General features: G+C 34.5%; 3 protein-coding genes and 1 long non-coding RNA gene across 5 annotated transcripts in view; 1 reads left to right on the forward strand and 3 right to left on the reverse strand.

The window, feature by feature from the left end:
• The window catches only part of LOC121756375 (peptidyl-prolyl cis-trans isomerase FKBP16-1, chloroplastic-like), a 542,442-nt gene that overhangs the window by 454,646 nt on the left and 68,393 nt on the right, over positions 1–19,403 (forward strand). The gene's annotated exons all lie outside the window — the stretch shown is intronic.
• LOC121756387 lies at positions 1,677–2,699 on the reverse strand. Its single transcript, XR_006040921.1, has 2 exons — positions 2,563–2,699; positions 1,677–2,131 (listed from the first exon to the last, which is right to left on the reverse strand). It is a non-coding gene; the product is annotated as an uncharacterized LOC121756387 (long non-coding RNA).
• Positions 8,320–12,109, reverse strand: LOC121756357 (putative MO25-like protein At5g47540). Its single transcript, XM_042151887.1, has 11 exons — positions 11,153–12,109; positions 10,902–11,063; positions 10,699–10,817; positions 10,214–10,288; positions 10,019–10,112; positions 9,604–9,663; positions 9,402–9,470; positions 9,121–9,219; positions 8,996–9,040; positions 8,813–8,915; positions 8,320–8,735 (listed from the first exon to the last, which is right to left on the reverse strand). The coding sequence occupies exons 1-11, from the start codon at positions 11,378–11,380 to the stop codon at positions 8,578–8,580; spliced, it is 1,212 nt and encodes a 403-aa protein (XP_042007821.1). The 5' UTR covers positions 11,381–12,109; the 3' UTR covers positions 8,320–8,577.
• On the reverse strand, positions 12,382–14,360 carry LOC121756366 (pirin-like protein). The gene is made up of 6 exons (XM_042151897.1): positions 14,179–14,360; positions 14,044–14,093; positions 13,903–13,941; positions 13,776–13,804; positions 13,085–13,251; positions 12,382–12,969 (listed from the first exon to the last, which is right to left on the reverse strand). The coding sequence occupies exons 1-6, from the start codon at positions 14,277–14,279 to the stop codon at positions 12,465–12,467; spliced, it is 891 nt and encodes a 296-aa protein (XP_042007831.1). The 5' UTR covers positions 14,280–14,360; the 3' UTR covers positions 12,382–12,464.

The following is a 19,403-nucleotide window of genomic DNA, read 5'->3' on the forward strand; positions in this document are numbered from 1 at the left end:
GGGGGCACAGAACTTATGTAGTTTTATTTTGTGTGTCAGATAAAGAGAATAAAGTAAGAAAAAGTAATAAAGTAGAGATAAAGGGGATTCTGTTTTTAGTAAGGAGTCATTTTGGGTGGGACAAACTAAAAATGAAATTGGGTCGTCTTCGGTGAGATGGATGAAGTATTAATTTATTGAAATTGTAATTTGTTTGATGACTATTTTATATTCTTTTCATTTTAAATGTGAAAAACATTATACTCTACCCGTACCAACTAAGTTCAGTCGTATTCCTTTTTGTAATGTCCCAACTAAGTTGAGTCATTTCTTTTTTTGACAAAAAATAAAACATCCAATCACTATTACTTTATTCCATCAACTACTCTACTAAGTCTTTATCTTTCCTACTTTATTCCTCCCTCTTACTTTTCAACACAATTTCTTAATCTTCGTGCCCAAAATTTTTGTCTCGACTTAGTTGGAATGGAGGGAGTATTAATTAGCATATGTATTTTTTTATTTGTAAATACTTGAAATATAAACATATGTATATTTACTAAAGTGTTAATATATACTCCCTTCGTCCCACTCTAAATGACACTTTCTAAATATAGAAACATCACTCTTTCTACTTTCCCCCCTCTCTTATCTTATTCTCTACTTTTGTAAGATTGTGCTATACTTGCTCCCACGTTGTATGTTGTTGATGAGGTTAACAAGTTCTTGAGAAGATGCTTGATTTCTATGTTTTGTTAATCTAATGAACTATTTACCTTTTCAAATAATTTAATTTATTTACTTTGGTATTTAGTATTTCTCAATCTCTTGTTTGTATATCTTATTCTATTTCTATTTTTCCCTCATGTCCTTTCGTTATAGTGGATTGTTAGATGTAGAAGTATGTTTTTTAAATCATTATAATCTTATGAATACAAACTTTAAATAGTTTCTATTCTTAATTTGCAATAATTTTTACATTTTTTCTATATATTTTTTAATTTGGTTTAATTCTTTTTAATTATATTTTCTTATTTTTTGAAAATTATTTGGCCCGTAGATAGCACGGGTGGTAGCAGTAGTGGATATATAAAGACAAGATTGAGATGGTACCGTCGAAAACTAGGAATTGGGACAAATGTGGATATCCAATCCGGTGCTCAAAGATCTGCCCATCTTTTGTAGCAAACTCCATCTTTGCTACCGAAAAACTAATAATTGGTCCGACGAAGATGAAGAAGGCGATTGTGAAGCTTGTGTTGCCGATAAACATGTTCAACTTATCTCTTCTAGTTGTTCTGTCTAGTTATTTTCTTTCTTTTTTTTTTCAATTTCTTTGTTTTATTGTGAAAAGGATTTGCTGAATTTCTCTTCTTATTGTACTATGATATTCCTCCAATCTCATTTCACATCCTTCATCCCAGTTTCCATTTTGTGGCTATTCAACTCAAATTTTATGTACTAAGACTTGATTGATTCATGGTTGTTCAAAAATATTTGTCGAAACCTGAAAGTAAGTTATACTACTATTGTAGTATTATTGTATGTGTATAATAAAGCAAATCTAAATGAAGAAATAGCATTGATTCACGTCGAATTTATCAGCAACTCAAAGCTTCGTCTTATATTCTACTAATATGAGGAGCCAGACAGGTTTTTAGAGTTGCTAATAAGGTTATGCTGCTAAACGAACAACATGCTCCAACCGGGAGAAGAAGAAATGCGCTTACATTCATAGCAACATGTGCAAACTTACATGACTGCTGTAAAAGGAATAAATGTGCTTATATCTACCAAATTTCAAAACAATCACTAACCAGACATATATGTTTGGTGAAGCCCTCTGCATTGTTTATAAGATTCAAACACTATGAATAACAGCAGAACTTTATAACTTAATACTCGTAGTGCTTAAGATGCTGTACTGATCCATGGGCTAGAACGATTTATTTCCGTGTAACTTCTTCAATCTCGCTCTAATGTAATCATTCCGGGCTTGGAGTCGAGCTTGTTGAGGAGCAACATTAACATGAGAAAGGTGCAAACCATATCCAAATAACGAGCAACCAAAAAGGAAGAACGCTGTCGTAGCTGCGATCTTTTTAGGTGTAGCCTCAAAACATACCACCATCTCAAATCTTTCCTCCTTCGACTAGTAAACATAGCAGAAAAATCAATCACTTTCCCACATTAATGCAATATGCAAGAAGAGGTTTTAATGCATATAACTAATAAGATTAGCTATTTGGCTTTACAGGACTCAGCTCAGCAGTTAAAGTGTCATAACAAGTAGGGGTTGTTCACAAATTAGGCACAAATAAATGTTGAATTAACTGATATATCTCTATATACATCGCTGTTCTTCATAGGAAGCTGAGCAAATAAGTTGTTGAGAAAGAGATGGAAATATTGACATATACTCCTACTTATTAGAACGCTTTATCTGTCAAATCCCAGACTTTTAAAAATTAGGGTTCCTTTTGATTTTCGATTTTACCATTCAAATTAAATGCTTGAATTTTAGAATCAAATCAATGTCGATCGAGCGAAAAGTAAAGCAAGATAGGAATTTTATGAGCTTACCGATTAGAGATAACGGCGGCGGTGGCGTTCCGACAGGCGGCGTCAACAGATGAGATTAATTGAGAAGAAGAAGAAGAAGAAGGTAAATGAATCCCGTGAAACGAACATTTCAATTACTCCACAATTTTTTTATATTTTTATTTTGATACAATTTCTTTAGAATTTAAATATATTTTGATTATTTATAGTAATATGTGCCACATTTTATTCTCCTTTTTTTCCCCTCTTATCTATTTTCTATCTATTCGTTTTTAACTAACATATTTCAATTATTTTTAAATTTTTTAGTTTATAAATTTTACATTAAAATTAATACTATATTAGTATTTGCTATCATGCATAAAATATCAAGCATTTTAGCGTTGTAGCGAATTCCTCATAAGTTAGATGTTCTCCTAAATTGGATTCGACATGGCACACCGTATTATGCAGTTGGGAAATGGTTAGTACCAGGAATAACGACGTTTTTAATATATAAACCGAGTCATTTTATGCGTTGCTTGAAATTAAAAATATTTCCTAAATTTTGTGGGAATATCAACTGTGAAAATTCACTACAATACCTAAATAATCTCTCTGTCCCTGAAAGTTTGTCACACTTCTTTTCTATATTCGTTAAATAATACAAATAAATAGTTAAATTAGAGGGAGGGTAAAGTAAGAGAGATAATAACATAAATAAAAGTCTTAATTAAATTATTCTCTCTCTAACTTTATATTCTCTCCACTCTAACTACTTATTACTATGGAATATTATTTTTACTAAACGAGTCCAGAAAATAATTGTAACACCCATGTTCAGCAAATTACATTAAATATTTTTAAAAAAAGTGAATGCAAATCCTACTCCTATCCCATGATTAAACTACCACACCACTCCCTAAATCCCTGCACTCATGTCTCAACCCCTCTCCACTACCTTAAATCTTATATTCAGTTATTATTTTCCCTCACCTAACGTCCCTGCAAACAAGAAAAACAAGAATCATTCTCTTAACTTCTATTCAAGGTAATCTTTCAAACTTCATATATGTTTCAAGAAAATTCCAAGAAAGGACGCCATGCAAAAATGTATCCGCCATTTGGACCCTGAAAAACAATGTTTCCAGACATGGTATAGACGCGAGAAGCTCTCGCGTGTTTAACTAAACACGCTTGAAGCTCTTGCGTGTTTTAACTAAACACGCATCAGGCTATCGCGTGTTTAACTAAACACGCGACACGCTCTCGCGTGTTTAGGGTAGACACAAATTCCAGCCCAAACGGCAGAGACCTCACTTTCCACTCGCGAATTCACTTCCAGCTCGCTCAATCTCTCACTCTCAGCGACGGCCAACGTTTCTAGCCGGCGAAAATCGAAGTGAATCCGTGATTTTGTTGCTCTAATTCCTATTTTAAGTGGTGTTAGGTAATTATTGACTATTAATTTCAATTATCATTGCTATATGTTAGTTAGTTATAGATTTAGGGTTTATGGCATTGAACTTGGTATTGAATTTTCGATTTTAATTTTGTTCAATATTTATCTAAGTATGTTGAATTTATAGTATATGATGTTATGTCGCACTTATTTTGCAGGTTTAATGGTGTTTGTGAGTTTATATTGGGATGAGAAAATTATTCAGCTCCCAGGTTTGGGTGTTGCTTATGATCCCCCTCGTGCAAATTCATTTATTATATTGAATGAAAAGATATCATATTATCAGCTTGTATCAATGATATGTGAAAAAATTGGAATTGAGTTGGATGCACATACGATTGATTTAACATGGAGGCATCCTGTGGTTTTTAGTGGAGTGGTGAATTATATAGCTACACCAGTGGATGCTAATTTGTTGGAGTATATGTTTGGTGAAAATCCACGTCAAATTAAACTTTTTATTGAATATACTCCTGTTCCCACTGCGTTGCAATTTGAACCACCTATCATTCATCATGATGTTGGAACATCTAGGAGAGATGGTTATCCTAGTTTTGATGTCGGGACATCTAGGAGGGATGATGAATATCATAGCTTTGAATTTAACACATCTGGGAGAGAGGTTGATGAACCACTAGATGTACCAAATTTGACATGTGATGGTTATGATGGTTCTGATAATTGTGATGGTTCGGATGGGTCTGATAATGGTGATGGTGCAGATGGTTCTGATAATTGTGATGGTGCAGATAATGTTGGTGGTGCAGATGACTCTGATTGTGATGGTTCCGATGGTTCTCAACGAATGATCTACATCCAGAGCCTTACCACAGAAAAGAACTCCACCTAAACCAAACCTACAAACATAATCAATCACGCGTCTGTGATGATTATCGATTTCCCAGAAATGTCCCTCAAAGCGCAAAACAGAAGGATCTTCTGGTCCATATCGCGACATCCTAATATAATCAAAATTTAACATGTTTAATTATAAACGAAATTTTATTAAAAAAAATTCACTTAATAAATTCAACCAAATTCAACAAATTAACATCAAATTCAACAAATTAACACCATGTTCAACCATATTCAATAATTCAACAATAGTTCAACCAAATTCAATAATTCAACAAAATATCAATCACATTCACCACATTAACACCAAATGCAACAAAATAACACCAAATTCAACAAAACATCAACCAAATTTAATCACCACATTAACACCAAATGCAACTAAATAACACCAAATTCAACAAAACATCAACCAAATTGAATAATTCAACATCAAATACAAACCAAATTCAAGATAAAATCAACCAAATTGAATAATTCAACACCAAATTCAACAAAATGATTTCTACCCCATGAACCCTAACTATTATAACCCCACCTAAAATATACCAATAAAAACGAAAATAAGGGTTGAAAGTTACCTAACAACACTTCAAATTGGAATGGGAGAGCTAATTAGCGGACTAGGCTTCGAATTTGGCTGGTTGGGCAGAATTTTCGCCGATTTTCTTCTCTTCTTCGCGTAATGTCGTATGTTCTGCCGTCTGGAGTGATTTTGTGGAGCAAGGAGACACGCGAGAGCGTGTCGCGTGTTTGCTTTAAACACGCGAGAGGAAGACGCATCTCTTCTTTAATACACGCGAGAGGAAGACGCGTCTCTTCCTTTTAACACGCGAGAGGAATATGCGTCTATACTTTTAAGACACGCGAGAAGCTCTGGCGTCTATACCATGGCTGGAATCTTTTTTTTCAGGGTCCAAATGGCGGATACATTTTGCCATAACGTCCCTTCTTGGAATTTTGCCTATATGTTTCACTCATTCTTCCTGTCAGAAACCAAACCGAGAACCAAAGTGAGGGGGTTCCTGTTTCGTTTAGTTGCAAATCTGCAAAATGAAGGTATACCATTCTTCCACCCAATTCCTATTCAATTCCATATTTGTGCATCTCATAAAAAAATGTAATTGAAACAAATCGATAATTTGAACAATCTAAATCAAAGATTCGAGCTTTAGTTCATGAACTCAAATTAAGAACTTATCTGCGGGGTTAATCGGGGCTGTTTCGGGGGTGGAAACGGAGCTGCCGAAGCCGACGGACAACGGCAACGGAGCGGTTGCGCGTTGAGACAGCGGCTGCTCGTGGAGACGACGACACGAGAAGAGAGTGTCCGGTCATTTGGGGATTTTGTATCTTTCGGGAAAGGAGAGAGAGACCGAGGAAAGGGGAAAGAGAGATGGGAATAAGGAAACTATGTTTTGTTCAGCAAATGAATTTTGGCCGGTGTTGGACTAAGAATTTCAGTAGGGAGAGAGGGAATTGGTGTGTGTACTTTTGTAATCTTCAATTTGAGTGTTTCAAATTTGAGAAATTTGGGTGTATACTTGGAAGAACTTTGAACGAAATTGAAAGAGAGAGGGCCGGCGACTTTTGTTGGAATGAGAATATTTGAATTCTTGGTCAATATTTGATTTAAAATGGAAGTGTGCTGTATTGGAAAAAGGGAATATTCGTGTATGTGTGCATGTTGGGAATGAGAGTATACTTTTTATTCTTTATTAAATTTCTTTTTATTTTTGTTTTGCAAAAGGGATGTGGATTGTTTAATTAAACTTTGGGCTAGTTCTTTTAAATTCTTGGAAGTGGCCGTACCTATTTAAGTCTTTGGGCTTGGCTTGAGAGTTTCTGCTTCTGTTGTTGGACTAATTGTTGGCGAATAGAATCGAGCTAATTAAACCCTCGTGGTTCGTGTTATCTTTTCGTAAAGTTTTTGTAGCGTGAGCGGCTAGAAATAATCGAAGTACCCAAGTGTCTAATGAAAAAAGAATATAATCTTATTGATAAAAACTATCAAAGTCATAGAGTGCATGCTTCTTATTTATTGGCTTGATTTGTTGTGTTGATTTATATGTTATTTAAATGCTTAAGGTGATTCCTTGCAAGCGAGACGTGATATCAAGGGAAAGGAAATAATTTCGAATTAAGCACTTGAGGTGGGCTTTCTTTTACTAAACTCATTTACGCTTTCAAAAGTATGATTATGGTGGAATAAGGGTGGTTTAAATTGTTATGTCATGCCATGTGTGTTTTAATGATGAGATTGTCGCCTGATGCCTGGTTTGTGAGTTCGCTCCATTAGGCTATAGGGCTAAGTGATGAGATTGTCGCCTGATGCCTAGTTTGTGAGTTCGCTCCATTAGGCTATAGGGCTATGTTAAACGAATTCGGGTCTGAGTAGGGCCACAAACCCTATCAGGCTGTGTACACATATGGGATCGTGAGTCGTCCTTGCTAGTCGGCCGGTCTCGTGGGCGAATAGTGTGGCCACACTTTCGTCGCACTATGGTAAGAGGATGTGAATGATTGGTTGTTGAGAAAGTGGGGAGATTGTTTTGTCTGGCCAGGCTATGAAACTGTTTTGTGATACTCGATGATATCTCTTTTCTAAATGTAAAACTCGAGTTCACAATGGTATGGATGACATAACTTTTATCAACTGTTTTCGGCATGTGTCCACTGAGTATATTAAGTACTCAGCCCTGCATGTGTTTTCCCTATGTGCAGGTTGAGCGGCGACGAGAATATGGTGGTGTTGAGCAAGTTAATTGGAGAATGAATTGGTTATCTTTGATTTATGAGTGTCGTTGTGTCTTCACACATGACGTCACTATTTCTCTTGGTCGTTTCCGCTGTGACATTGCTTTTACTTATCATTTTTTGGGTCTACAACTTAAATTATTAGATATTGGATACTTGAAATTTTGTTGGATAATGTCAAACCCCTTGTCACCTTCTTTGAACATTAATTGTTGGTCCCACTTGTATTGAAACCCTAATTCTTTTCGTCTCTTTATTGAATTCTTTTAATCACGGTCGCCCATTTTTATTAACCCTAAAGGGCGGTCGTGATAATAATTATGATAAACTTTTAGGGACGGAAAGTATGATTTATACTATCAAATTTGTCCAATTTAGACTTTTCGGGACTAAGTCAGCCCTATAATTATGTTTGAATAGGTAGTTATAGATAGTAATGCTGAATTCTAAATCTAAAAACTGATAATCATGTTACAAAAGTATACTCCATTATTCTGAAAATGGCTGTGTTACATAGTGAATAATTAAATTAAAATTTTAAAGAATTGTTTTTGAGGGAGAAAGTTGTAGTGAACGACTTTCTTTGATAATGTGCATCTAATAATTTCTCATTATATTACTAATTACATTAAATAATAGTAATACTGTAATTCTGAATTGATTTTTTACGTACTCATTAAATTCGGAAAAAGGGTAATAAGGGATTGTGTTCATCAGTTCATGTGTTTTACGAAGTGAGAAAAAAAAACATCTCTGTAAATATCGTAAGTAACAATACTGGTTCAAAATTGTGTACCCCTGCTAGGCTGCTAAAACACACATAGCGGGGGAGTTTTTTTTTCTTTTTCTTTTTTTCCCTATTAAAGAATCAAAATCTTAAGCTGAATCTCCAGAAAAGCTCATACTCGACAGAAAAAAAAATCAAATTCTGTGGAAGTATGAGTAAGTAGTTTGCCAACTTTCAACTGTCTACAAACACATTATTATTGGCACTTTCTTGTATGAACAGCTCCAACAGATTGCTCAAGTTGGCCTGCGATGGGCTTGAACAATTCCCCGGAGCATCCCACCGGGGCCGTCGCCACAAGTTCTCTGATCTCCTTAACCACCTGAGCTTTGTCTGCCGCAAACATCTCATCCTCTGCACAACAAATCCTTAGTTAGAGCCTCATCACTCTTACAGCATGTTGCATTGTTATGTTAGATCACCGAGTTTACCTTTCTCGGTGTTGAAGCCATCAAAAAACCGCAGGAGTTTGTTTCTGTTGGCGGCGAGTATGTTGACGATATCAGCAGGCTTGTTCTTGTTCGCCACGAACAGCTGCAAACATGGCTGAGTTAGCACTAGTACACCACAACTTATTACACTATATGACTAGCTAGTGTCGAGGCATGAGGTACCTTGAACACATGGAATGCATCGATCTGTATGCACATGTGTGTTTCCTGCAACACAAAAGCACCAACGTTAGATGTTGTGACATCATCAATGGAAGCTTTGTAGCGGTTACAGAGATATATATTACCCTCATGAGATTCATGAGAACTTTCATGTTGTACTTGGAGCTGACATAGCGCACCATGACCCCGGAGTTAGATCTATCAAGCAACATGTCTCCTAGAAGCTGAAAAGCAAAAGATATCATTAGTCTCAGATGTCTTACAGCAAGATCAACATCACTAGTCATTTATCACTTCTAGTCCAACGGAGATAAGGAGCCGGTATAGGGTTGAAAATACACGAATGCAAAAGCTGGTTGTCAGTTGTTTCGAAACAGAAAAAGGTGATTCTTAGGAAACTCCATACCTTGATAGCTTGGCGACGGGTCATGTAGTTTGGAGACTCCAGCAACTTTGAGTTGAAATCAGAAAAGAACTATGAAGAAAACATTAAGATAAATATAAGGTACTTAAGACTTTAGGGAAATTTCACAAACAGAAGCAAGAAGCTCATGTACTATACTTCCTATTAAATTTGCAACAGCTAACTAGGGAAAAGAAAACCATACCCAAGTATAATTTTTTGTAAGAAATTCTGCAACGGTGGACTTATGCCGTGTCATGAGCTCCTGGAAAAATATAGCAGGAATATATATAACTTCAGTCATATGATACTATCAAGAATGCAAAAGAAAGATATATAAATCACATATTACTAAAAGCACATCCAGAAATCAACATGGTCTATCAATCAATCATACATCCATGCACCAAATTATTGCACTAAAGTGTTTACAACATGGAGGAAAAAATTGGCTACTTATTAATATAATAGAGATATAAGACTGCCATAGAGAAAATCCAAAAACAACTACTCCTTAGCTAGGTATCACCAAAATCTTAAGTGATGATAAATTCATAGCATATAGAATTAGCCAGGGAAACAACAACTAAGACACAGAAACTGAAACCATAATGGATAACCTTAAAGGTAGCAGCAGCATCCGAAGCAACATCAAAATTTGGAAGTTGAATGTAGTCGAAAAACTTCTTCATATGGGCTGACTTCAAAACATAACTGCGAGCAAAGAAAGATTAAGAGTTCATGGAGCGAATGAGAGAGTGGCATCTGAATGAACAAAATATGACTTGGAAAGTCTAAATTGTTAAGCTTCTTACCTAGCGACCACCTGATGTCTTAGGCAGTCCCTTAACATTCCTCCGTAATGCAGAGCAACTGAAGGATCTTCGTGCCTGTAAATAATGTAATGTAAAACCAGCATTTTGCATATACTAGAAAAGGAGAGATATATTCTAGTAAAAGGAGGGCATTCATCAGCAGAAAAGGTTATGATGTTATGATAATTCAGGAAGCAAGTAAACGCAGTAAAATCTCCATATACTAGCATTTCACATAAACGCGGTAAGAGGCTAAAAATGTAATGCAAAACCAGCATTTCACATATAATAGAAAAAAAGAGAGATATGCTAGTAAAAGAAGGGACATTTGTCAGTTTCATCTGCGTTATGAAATTATGATAAATTCATGAAGCAAGTAAACGCAGTAAAGTCTCCATACATCGATAACAAAGATGAAAGCTATCGAAAGCTCTAAATATCATCAATCTGAACTATATACTAGAATGCATGTGTATATTACTCACCCAGTGATCATAACGTCCAAAAGATCGATGTTCTTTTCCAAGTAGTCAGAAGCAATCAACCGTGAATGAACCGGTTGCCTTTGCAGATTCGCAACCACTCTCGTTGCATCCTTGCGAGTCTTCACAGAGGAAAAAACATGTCCATGCGATCACAAAAACTCAAACCAAAAACAGAAGCATCGTTCTCGTAAAAAGTGTGTTACCTCGAAGTTCAATTTGGGGAGGCAGCGAATGAGCAGCCGCATTGTGTCACCGGCGAAGAACTCCTGAGTCAATTGCGCACAAGCTTCTGCAACAGGCTCGGATTCCTCAATTCCGTACAGAATCGATTTCATCTCCCTGATATCGGCATCCAATTGCGCCAACTGCAATCAAAAGTGTTCATGGAGTATTAATAAAAGTACACGAAAGCAATGCCGTAGATCTGATGGGTGAATAAATGGAGGTACGGAACCTTGTCATTGCGCCTGGGGCTGGTAGCGGTGTTGGAATCGGAATCGGAATCGACGAAGGAGAGGAGTCTGGTGACATCGCGGACGATCTCGGGGGGAGGGCGGGGTTTTTTGGATTTGAAGAGGTTCTTCATGGAATTGGTGCGGAGAATTTTGGGGACGAGCTTCTTAAAACTCATGGGGGAAGAGGTCTTCTTGGGAGCGTCCTCCTCCTTTGTGGAGATCGGCATCACGTTCCCCAGAAAGGGGTCGGGGGAATGAGATCCCGTTGGAATGGCGAATTCCAAGTACCACGCGAGAGAAAGACGCGTTCTTCTCCGTTTTGCTCTCTCTGTTTTTGTTTCTTACTTTTTCCCCTTTGTTGTGTGGGGGTCAAGAGGTAAGGTAATGTAGGAGAGGCATAGAATTCGCTTGGATTGTGGCTGCCATTGTGAGCCACGCCATAAACCATGGAGATCCCTCAACACACAGGGAAACGAAGAGAAGACACAGATTCCAAAATTGGTGGAGCCAATCAGGAATTATTATTATTATTTGCATCGATTAAAATAGATAAATACATCAAATTTTGGAGTATTACACAAATTAAATTCAAGCATATAAATTTTAATTAAGCAAAGCTTCACTTCAAAAGAAAATGATTAAAAAAACAGTGTAGACAAAACCATAACATTTATAAATTCAGCAAAATCAATCATGATAATAGATAGTATTAGTAAATAACAAAAATAAAAAAAAAAAATCAATGCTGTGAAACTAAAAACTCTTCGAAAATCTGAGTTTAACTATTGTTCATATCTAGGGGTGCGAAAGCTTATGCATTTGTGAGGATTTTCGGAGGATTCAAATCTTATTTTTTACTTAACAAACAAATAATGATTGGATATGTTGCAATTCTATGATCCTTACAAGAAAATTAGTGAACGTGCAAGTATGGATATCATTCAGAAACATTTATAAGAAAACCAATGAACTATAAATAAGATAATTAAAAAAATTATGCTTTAAAAATAAAATCAACTATATAAATAATTTCTATACAATTGGCAGTTTTATTAGAATCATTACGGAAATATTGTAGTAATTGAAAGATGAGGATATCAATTTAACAAGATTAAATTTTTATAGTATTTAATAGAGGAGACACTAGTGTAGAAAACCTCAAAACATGGTTACTTCATAAACTAGTTAATCTAGAAATGGAATTTTGTGAAATATTTAGGAGAGGAAATATCACACGACATAATGATCTTTATCACTTAACTATCAATATATGTATGTGTGCAACAACAAAATGACATGATCATAACAAAATCAATAACCAAATACAAAACTGGATTGAGACTTCCACTGCCTAGCCTTCTCAAATCCATTAGTACAATTCTCATAATCCTCAATAGTTTGATCTATTTGTTCTTGTGTGTTCATCACAAAGGGACCGTACTGGCGCACGGGCTCCCCCAGCGGCTCTCCTCCAACCAGAATAAACCTCAGCGCCTTCGATGACTTGTTGGAGGCGTAGAGGCCGTCGCCCTCCCCAAGGAGGAGGAGGTGGTGGGCCGACACGGCCGAACATCTCTCCTTCCCAAACACACCCTCTCCTTCTAAAACATACACAAAGGCATTCCAAGACAGAGGTATTGGCTGCCTAATGTGTGCCCCTGGCTTGAGTGTGAAGTCAAGAAACATGGTGGGAGTTCTTGTGTATATCTCTGACTTCACACCCAATGATTCCCCTGCAATCACTCTCACTTCCACACCGTTTCTAGAAGCTTCTTTTATCTCCATGCTCTTCATTTCTTGATATCTTGGCTCAATCCTACACATAAAGTTAGTAAATGTGTGACCACTTTTGATACTCCACTTGCTAGCACTATTGAAAAGGAAAGAAGGGTGTTTGTCTTTTTCATAGTGTAGAGTTATGGGGCACTCACATTTTGTGTTTGGAGGAGAGGTTGATCCATAATTGCAATCCCTTTTGAGTTCCCTCTGCTGCAGGCATTTCTGAGTGGACAATACCTCTTCCTGCAGTCATCCATTGTAGGTCACCGGCTTCGATCGTGCCCTTGTGCCCCTCGAAGTCCTCATGTGTCACCGCTCCCTGACAAACCAGTCGTACATAATAGTGATTGTTCAGTTACTCGAGATTAAATTGATTAATTTTATCACAAATGGGGACCAAGACTAATTCAAATGACACTATCTCGAGGCTAAGGACATATTCATAACTAAACAACATCATATAGTAGTACTAATCTTTTGTCATGCCGGCCTAAAGTGATAAGGTGAGAAAGTAGATGACTGAGGCATGTTTTAAGTCCAATTTAATTATTTGATTTGTCAACTTAAACAAATGATGAATGTTGCTTTCTTCACAGTCACATCCACTTGAAAATCAGCTTTCCTAGCCATTCATTATGGCAAAATCATGACATGGTCCATCTCCTAATTTTCTAATGTTGCTTGCTTATGCTGTCGTATTATTTTATACTAGCATCAGACAACAAGATCCTTTCAAAACATGAAAATATTTAAAGATAGTAGTAGAGCAACTGTAGAAAAACTTTTTCAAGTCAAAACTATGATGTCAAACAATACACATTAGAAAACAGTGTAGCTCTATACCTGCAGCATGTAGGTGACAGTCTCGAATCCTATAATACCATTAAAACAGATATACATCACTACTAATCACCATAATAAAAAAAATTTATCATCAATGAGAAATGGAAAAAAAAAATGATGAACAAACCTCTATGTGGGTGATCAGGAAATCCAGCTGGAGCAGAAACTGCAATCCCATTTCAATAAAAATTACAACACGAAATCAAGTCAAACTCATTCAAGAACTAAAAATCAGAAAAAATAAAGAAAACAGAGACAATAACCACACCTGAGAACTCGTCAAGAACAAGAAAAGGATCGAAGTATTTCAGCTCAAACCTTCAAATTAGGAAAAAAAAACCCGAAGTTTAGGATTTGCCAAAAAAGGATAAATTTGATGAAGAAGTAGTTGAGGTTGTCTGACCTTCCGATGCTTCTTCTGACGGTGGCGCCGACGCCTTCGTGCTGAGGCCGAGCCAGGAACTTTCTGACAACGGGGCGAGGATCGGTGACAACGTTGGACATGTTTTTGTATATGATTTCTTGATAATTTTTGGAGGGGGATTTTATACTTTTGTGAAGTGGGATGTGAATTTGAATTGAGTATAAAATTTGGCTTCAATGCATCGGGTTTATGTAGTTGGAGGAGTTTAATTCGGTTAGTTGATTTTGGGACAAGGAGTGGGGCCAGAGAGGCAGCTGTGGATTCTTCTTCCTTCAGAGGGAGGGAGCTTTGCCACATTTTACGTCACGCTGACGCCCTGCTGACGTCATCCTCTCTCGTATAAATGAACAAACCCTTACGTCATCAATAAGATAATACGATGGATTGAGATTCATTTGTCTGAAATTAATTGAGATTGAATTGAACTGAACTAATAACATCTGAGATTATTTTTTTCTGATATGAAAAGATCAATACTCTATTGTAAATCAAGATTATTTTATACTATATCATATTTTTGTATTTGACTCTAATACAATTAGCTTATAAATAATGATTTAAAAAACGGAAACTTATATTGTGAGTGCCCTATTTAGTTCTATTCTTCTATACTTGATGTGAATACGGGAAAGCATCCACGTTGATGCTTTGTTGTTTATTTGTGAGTCTTTTAAATATTTTAATATATGATTGTGTTTTAGTACTTTTTAGTTTTTACACTTCTTTAATATGTAAGCAGTAAGTTTGTCGAGTTCATATCAAGTGACCAAGTCATGGCAAGATTGTTTCAAAACACAATATTTGTTATTGTTTTATTATTTTCATTCAGTAATGATTTACTTATAAAATCGGTCTTTATAATTTACTACTACAATTATTCATAAGTTAATTGTTCCAAATCAATATCACTAATAATTTTGATGTATGACCTCAAAAACTAAAATATCATTAATATTTATTCTTCTAGTTTCTACCATTTTTAATTAAATTTCAGTGAATCGTGTCTATGTATTTCCAGAGTAAATTAAGTACAAAACAACAAATCGAAATTCACGACAATTCAATACTGAATTGAAACTTACAACTTTTATAATAAACATTTAGCCAATAGAAACTTCTAGACAAATTAATTAATTGTTTTAGTACACCTTTAGTACATGAGATCGATAAAACTCTGTGATTGATGTAATGTCAATATAACACCAAATTAGATGGTTGTAGTTAATTACTCACTTAGATGATCGGATAAGGAAGAACAACTGCTGTCTTTTCATTCCTTAGTTTTAGATAAAACCAATTCGTTTAGAATTTTCACTAATGTTGCCGTGCAATTTGATTTTTGTAGGTGTGATAGATTTTAATTTATTATTATAAAAAAACTGATATAATAATCCATTCAATGTATACATTATGCACAGCTGAATTAATAGTGGTTGCATGTTCCACGCTATAATGAAAATCTATTAAATTTCGACCATAATTAAAGAAGTAGGCCACATCATTAGCCACGCACCGCATACGTATATATAGTTTCCTATTTTCTTAGTCATTTTGCTTATAATTCAATATTGACTTCATACATAATTCCCATACAATTCTTTTCTATTCATACATGAATATGGATATACATATGTACTTCTTGAAAGTTGAAACTACAGATGTGGTTAAAGATAAATTTTGATAGGTCTTGTTTAACATTAATTTTCAGATTTGTTATGATGATTATGCGTTATAACTTATAAGTACTCCTTGATTATTACTACATGTTAATATAAGAGATAAAGCACTAACAATACTATTCCAAACTTGATAAACAAGAATATATAATAACAATAAAAAGAAAAAGTTGGTGTTTAACTATAGGGTGAGCGAAAAAAATCCAAAATTTGAATATCTAAATTGAATTAAACCGAATTTTAAGTTTAATTTTTTTGGATTTTGGTTCAATTTTATTTTTTTTAAGAAATTTCAATTTTTCGGTTTGGATTCGTGTATCTAAAAAACGAACTTGTTTTTAATATTATAATATATTTATGTTTATATATTTTTCGGTTTCAATTTGGCTCACGTAGTATTTGATTAACGAAATTTCAGCTATTTAATTTTTTGGATATTGACATATTGATACAATTGGTATTTTTATTTTTGTTCGGTTTTTATTTGTTGTTCAATTTTTGGTTTTTGGGATTTAATTTTATTCGGATTTTAGTTTGGTTTGGTTGGGTTTAATTTTTATGAAAATTCGGTTTTGATTCGATTTAATTTTGACAAAAATAAAAAATAAAAATAAAATACTGGGTGTTTGCCTAAAATTAATCACGAGTGTAATGAAACTCTATTTCTCTTATCAAGCAGTGATAAACGTACAATTATGTACTTACACAATTAAACTTTTTTTAATATTTTATAATGAAAATCGTTTTATAAACATTAATTGATTTAAAGTAAATTTCATACTACTCATTTTGCAACACTTTGAAAAAAATTAAAATTTTAACTTAATATTTGTATATCTAAGCAAAAAAATATTTTCTTACTAAAAATTGTATAATTAATTTGAATCAAGCTCGAAATAAAGCTATGATTCGACATAAAATTTCTATATCACTTCTTTCTTATTGCTATAATATAATAAATAACAAAACTAATTTTTAATCAAATTTACTTAAATTTAAAATTTTGAAGATATTGTGTACGTGTATAATTTATGTACATTTATCTTTTCTCTTTATCCTTAAATCATTCAACCACTTAGAATCGGGTTAATTAACACTAATACACTAACATTAAACAAATTAATATTGGGACATATAACATGGATTGTCCATCAAGAATAAGTGGTTGCATTTAGAGTTGACAATGAAATCAAACTGTCAACATAGATAATTACATAGAAGCAATTAAAAGCTAAAACAAAAATAAAATCTAATTTACTGTTATGAATAAGGACTTGAAAGTCATTGGTAATAAATATTGATTTGCCCATTGCATGCCATCAATGTAACGAAAGCATGACGAACACAACGTAGAGATTAGTTCAAAATATTTTTATCTCTAGCATGCAAAATTAAAAGAGTAATAATTTGTACATTAAGGATAAGGATAGAATGCAAAACTAAAAAAAAAGTTTATCTAAAATCTGAAATAGAACACATATTTGAGAATCGATAAAGTCAATATAAGACGATATATATTCAAAGTATTTACGCAATGCTTATTGTTCTAGATAATTTTGTACTATGGATTTTGAGGTGATAAATTAATATAGGTTTAATAGAATTAAATTATTAAATTTGGTCAAGATTCATCTTATTAAGTTTAAAATTGAAATATTAAATTATGAAGTTTTTTTTTCAATTATCATTACAAGGCGATATTTTATAGTATCTTTTTTCTGAAATAATATTTAAAATGATGTGTTTTCTGAAATAAGTATTTATATATATTTTTTCTTTTTTTAATGAAAAAAATTGATTTTAATTGTCATTACAAGGCGATATTTTATATATAGATGAGACAATTAGTAAAAATTGTAACTTGATGATTTATTATTCTGATTTTAAACTTTGATAAAAATATATCAAAATTTGGTTAAATCTTATGATTTAGATAACTAATAACCGATTAACATAAATTACATACATCTCTGATGGACGCCGTTTATGTAATCTTGCTAAGAATCAAAATTATTTTACTAACAATAATGAAATCAAATTCTAAAGATCAGGGTTTGGTGTAGTCACCTGACTTCACCTAGCCTTAAATTAGGATATTATGGATTATTAACTAAGAAGAAAATAAAATAAAACAAATAGCAAACGAAACTAAATATGAAAGGGACTCGGTTTCGAATTATTCCACACTACTCACCACCACTAATAATGGAGAAGGAATATATTACTAATCCACATTGATCTACAAATTAAAGGAGTTATATTAGGAGTGATTGTGGTTTGATTAACCGATCAATTTTCGTCTAAATGAATAAATAATCCCATTTTGAAATGATTTAGTCTACCAAAAATTGAATAACTGATTATTAAGTGGGTAACCAAAACAAAACAAGATAAGAACAGTGTTGAATTACAAATATGATTGAAAGAGAGAAGCATAGCTCAAATTGTGATTATTTCATACGCAATAGTCTCAAATATGTACATTGCAAAACTACCACAAAACTCTTATTCCCTACTATTAATTAATTTTTCCAATCATATTTCTTCTGTGCTTGATCATTATATTCGGAGTGATTACTAAAGTAAATACCACCACTCTTCGTTATCCACCACGACTCATTTGGTAAGGCCTTGAAGAATTTTTCGCGATAAACTTCAAAATCTTGATTCTTTCTACCCCACTGATGAATCCGCGAATTTTTGATGGTGATGAATGCAGGAAGATGCAGATCACGACACAGAGATTTTACGTGGTTCGATTTACTGAGGTAAATCTACGTCCACGGGAAGAAATGAGGGCAGAGTTGTATTGCTTGATCTGTTTTCTTACAGCTTACAATACAGACTTGCTATTTTGTATTTGATCTCTAGAAAGCGAGAGAGTCTAACCCTATCTATCTGATCTAGGTTCTATTTATACACTGAACCAAGATCGTGGCATGCAGCACCATTTACTAGGTAGTGGATGTCGTGGAGATCGTGGCGATCTTGCATGGGTCCACTATCCTGCATGAGTTAATGACTGCTTGACACCACTAAATAGATCGTGGGTGTAGTGGAGGTGGAAATCCTGCATGAGTCCACTATCTCCTAGTTCGGTCGAATACTGAGACCGAACTGCTGAATTATTGCCGAGCAGCTTTTGCCGATCTGAGAGTAGAGCTTGATACCGACCTGAGAGCAGAGTTTGATTGGTTGGCTTTTCCCGAGCTGTAGGCTGGGGCCGAACTCTTTGGTCGTGCCGAACTGAACTCTGATACTCTTTAGTCATGCCGAACTGATACTCTTTCTTGGGCTTTAGGCTGATGGGCTTTACTGCTGTTGGGCTTGTTTAGTACGTACTCCATCACCCACCAAAAACGACAAGAAAACATCGTGGTTTGCGTAACATCTTGACAAAAACTCCATTGATAATCTTGGTTTGGAATGTGATCTCCGAGATCATCATCTCCAAATGCACAATGAACTTTTAAACGATGGAGAATTTGGAGGCAAATTGCTAAGGATATGGACATGACGCTTTGATGT

The sequence above is a fragment of the Salvia splendens genome, chromosome 11, assembly GCF_004379255.2.
Source record: "Salvia splendens isolate huo1 chromosome 11, SspV2, whole genome shotgun sequence".
NCBI lineage: Eukaryota > Viridiplantae > Streptophyta > Magnoliopsida > Lamiales > Lamiaceae > Salvia > Salvia splendens.